Raw genomic sequence first — 3,900 nt, 5'->3', positions numbered from 1 at the left:
CGCCCCGCGCTGGGACTGAAGGGGCAGCTGCTCAGAGGCAGCGTCCTCGCAGAGCTGCGCCTCGGCCCCCGACCACGGGCCTGTCCTGGGCCTTGCAGAGTCCCCATCTGCAGCCTCCCGCCGCGCTTGGGCAGGGGGAGAATCAAACCGAGTGAAAGCAGGCTTTGCCTCCAGCTGAACTCGACCAGCCAGCCCTTTCTAGATGACAGAGCACCAGGAAGCCGTTGGGGATATGGGCACTTGCTGGGATACGTAGCAGGCATGTTGGTCATAGACTCGTAGTTGTCGGGGCGGGAAGGGACCTCACGGATCACTGGGTCCAGCGCTGCTGCGCTTGGGCAGGGAAGACTGGTGGGGTCAGATGATGCCAGCCAGGTGCGTGTCTAGATGTTTTTTGAATGTTTCCGGAGTAGGGAACGTTTCCACCTCTGGGGGAAATCTGTTCCAGACCCCGGACACTCGAACCATAAAGAAGTTCTTCCTTATGTCCGATCTAAAGCAATCCACTAGCAGTTCATGACCATTATTCCTTGTCTTCCCCTGGGGTGCCTTGGTGTACAGATGCTCCCCCAGGCCCTGAAGTGCACCCCTTATGTTCTTATAGGCTGCCACCAAGTCTTCCCTAACTCTTCTCTTCTCCAGGCTGAACAGTGCCATGTCTTTTGGCCTCTTATATGATCTGCTCTCCAGACCTCTAACCATACGTATAGTCCTCCTTTGGACTCTCTCAATCTTCTCCACAGCCTTCCTGAAGTGCAACTCCCAGAATTGAGTAGAGCAAGAGGACAACATCCTTAGTCTTGCTTGAGATGCATCTGTAGATGCATACCAGTGTCTACTGGCAATGCGTAGGGGGTGCACGTGCACCCCCTGCCCGGCCATGCTTTCTGCTTAGGTGATGGGCAGGAGGGGCAGGCAGGAGTGCTGGTGCCCGCCTGGGAGTGCCAGCCGGGGGGGCAGGAGCACCAGATGTAGTGCTGCAGCCACTTCCCAGTCAGTGAGTTTTGCCACAGGGGACCACCTCCCTGTCACTGGGGCAGGGGGGGGGGGCCTGTGGCCGCCCCCCCCCCCCCCCCCCCCACTAAGGTGGCACCATTTGCCCATGCCAGTGTTTTACATGCTTTGCTAGCTACAGCATCGGATTGATGGCTTATGTTTATTCTGTGGTCTAGCACGACACCCAGGTTTCTTGTGGTTGTGGTGCTAGCAAGTGTAGCACTGCCAACCCTGTAAATGTTTGCAAATTATTTCTCCCCAGATAGAGCACTTTGCATTTTTTGGTGTTAAACGTCATCAGGTTTTGATCTGCCCACAAGTGACTGTGAGCCTGTCCAGGTCAGCCTGTATCCCCAGCCTATTTTCCAGCATGACCGTGGTTAATTGAACCCCTTCAGCTCCTGTCATGCTCAGAAGGAGGCCTCTCATGTCACTACCTTCCTTTGAAGCAACCTTCAATTTTGGAGTGGTTTTGGGCAAGTTTCTAGTGCCAAATATTCATGTTGCTCTCTGTCCTTTTGTGTCTGTATAACCTTTGGTGAGCATGTACAAAGTAGGCTCAATCCACTCGCATTTGGGAAATGAGAGAAGGAATTGGGGATCCTGGTTTTATGTAAATCCCTGGCAACTCTCTGACTTTGTTTCTTTAAATCTGAATTAATTTCAGGAAAAGATCTTTCTTCTCTCTGGTCTGACTCCCCTTACTCATTGAATGATCATGCACTGAAGTGATACTCCTGTACTCAGTTGTCATGGCTGCTGCTTTTCTTTTCCATGGAGGCCTAATATTAACAGGATATTTAGACCTTGAGCTATGGGTCAAACTCGCCATTGACCTGTAACCACAAAGAAAACGGGCCAGTGTCTTTTTGGCTCATTAAGAAGGATCCTGCTTTCCTCTGACAAAAAAAAATCAAAATTCTCTGATAAAACCAAAATCTGCATTTTTCCGAAACACAACTCTTTGTGTGTGTGTGTGTGTGTGTGTGTGTATGTATTAATTGAACAGTGTTTTGATATATTTACAATTTTAAAGTAATTTGGATGTCTACCAGTGCCTCGATCATTATAATTAAATAAATTCTAAATACCTATAAATGTTGGTATTTGATTTTGGTTTTTATATCATGGGAAATCGGAGCTCCCCCATCTGCTTTGCTCACGAGAATGTGTGTCTAGCTGTGGCTGTCCCCCTCACTGCTTTGTGGTGCTGAGCAGTCCTGATATGTTGGTGCCTTGCCCCTGCCCATGTTGTTTCCCCTCACTCTCAACCCGCGGCCCCCGAGCCCTGCTGGTGCCCCTCACTCCCAACCCACTGCCCCCAGTTCCCCAGCATGAGGGGAAGGGGCAGAGGGCAAGGGTTGTGTAGGAATAGGTGATGCCCTAGGCAACACGTTGGGGGGGGCCATAGGGAGGGCACACGCCAGCTGCACCTTCATGGCTGCCAAGGTGAAGCACTGCAAAGTTGTGCCTCCCTGCTGCTGATGGGTGGGCAGGCCATCACCTTAGTGGCCATGGTCACGTGGAGTTCCTGGTGCTGGTGGCAGCACCAAGCCTCCTCGCCCCGCTCTGTGCTCCCACACCAAGTTGCACTTGCCTGGTGTTGATCTAGCCAGGCTGCAGTCCTGTGACCTGCTGTACCCCTGATATGTGCCTCTACAAACTTCCCTGACATGTCACCTGTGCCCCCTCATGTCATCTCTGTCCTCATGCATCATCTATGTCCCCCCCAATAGACTTACCTGCAGAGAGCTGCTCTCCGCCATGTTTTTCCACTGTATTGCTGGTCATGAGCATGTGTGCGCACACATGCACATGGCGCATGTGCCAGCCTGTAAGGGAAAACCTGCTGTTTCCCATATTTTTCTCCTTTAAAGGAGAAAATCCGCATTTTTCTGTGGGAAAGAGAAATCCTGGATCCCTGCTCGTTAGCAAGCTCTTTGCAGAAATGCAGAACAGGATTGGCCGGGTTAACAGTGTGTGGCAACTGTCCTGTTCTACCTAGGAAGCCAGCTGCTACAATTTGGGATGTGGAGTGTCTGTGTGTGTCTCCCTTTTTTTTTGAAAACTAGAAATAGAGGAAAATGGAAGTAGAAGAGACTACAGAGGGCACATTGGGGAGAAGATTGAGGGGACTGTGACAATCTTTGTTTTGTGTTGCAAAGTAGGAAAATGTGTTTATCTAGGTGAGAACCAGGCCTGTGAACTACTGGCACAGAATCACAGAGAAGTAGGGCTGGAAGCAGGGCTCCATGGGTCATCTTGTTCAACCCTTTGCCTGAGGTAGGATCAACCCTATCTAAACTATTCTATACAAACAGTAATCTAAACCTGCGTCCTGTCAATCCTGATACAAAATAAACCTAACACCCTAATTTGCCACACGTAAAGCAGGAGAACCATGGCAGCCAATGTTCTGCTTTTATAAAATGTTGTCAATATATGCTCAAGAGTTCCTGGGTAGAGGGCCACACATCCCTGCTATAAAGGAAGGCAAAAACCCCCATAGTCAATACCAATTTGACCGTGGGGTAAAATTCCTTTCTGTCCTTAAATATAGGAATTGGTCTGACCCTGACCAGAGGAGGTATGAAAGGGATGTTCCATTCACTATATTAGAATCTGCTAATTCAATATATTTCAAAGATGAAATGTAAACATAATATTTTTATGATGTGTTAACAGCAGTACAGCACGTGTAGTAACTGAGTAGTATTCCAGGGAGGTGTAGGAATACTACCAATCGCTATATACCACAAGCAGCAAGCATAAAATATGATTCATTGTTGTGGTTGGTATATAAAAGATTCCATTGCAGGGCCAGGGAGCTTTTGGATTCTTCAAAAGAAAAACTGACATTAATGTAATTATACCTTCTCTTTAAAAAAAAAAAAAAAAGGGGGG

The 3,900-nt window shown here is 48.9% G+C and overlaps 1 protein-coding gene across 1 annotated transcript in view; it reads right to left on the bottom strand.

Moving 5' to 3' along the window:
- Positions 1 to 2,762, bottom strand: part of PDE12 (phosphodiesterase 12) — a 10,876-nt gene extending 8,114 nt beyond the window's left edge. Inside the window, exon 1 of the mRNA XM_006033695.3 lies at positions 2,739 to 2,762. Within this exon, the coding sequence (XP_006033757.1) occupies positions 2,739 to 2,762 (24 nt within the window). The remainder of the gene's footprint in view (positions 1 to 2,738) is intronic.
- Positions 2,763 to 3,900: the final 1,138 nt, after the last annotated feature.

Source organism: Alligator sinensis, unplaced genomic scaffold (genome assembly GCF_000455745.1).
Source record: "Alligator sinensis unplaced genomic scaffold, ASM45574v1 scaffold1273_1, whole genome shotgun sequence".
NCBI classification, from domain to species: Eukaryota; Metazoa; Chordata; order Crocodylia; family Alligatoridae; genus Alligator; species Alligator sinensis.
The sequence above is the reverse complement of the archived record's forward strand: the minus strand, read 5'-3'. Positions and strand labels throughout refer to the sequence as shown.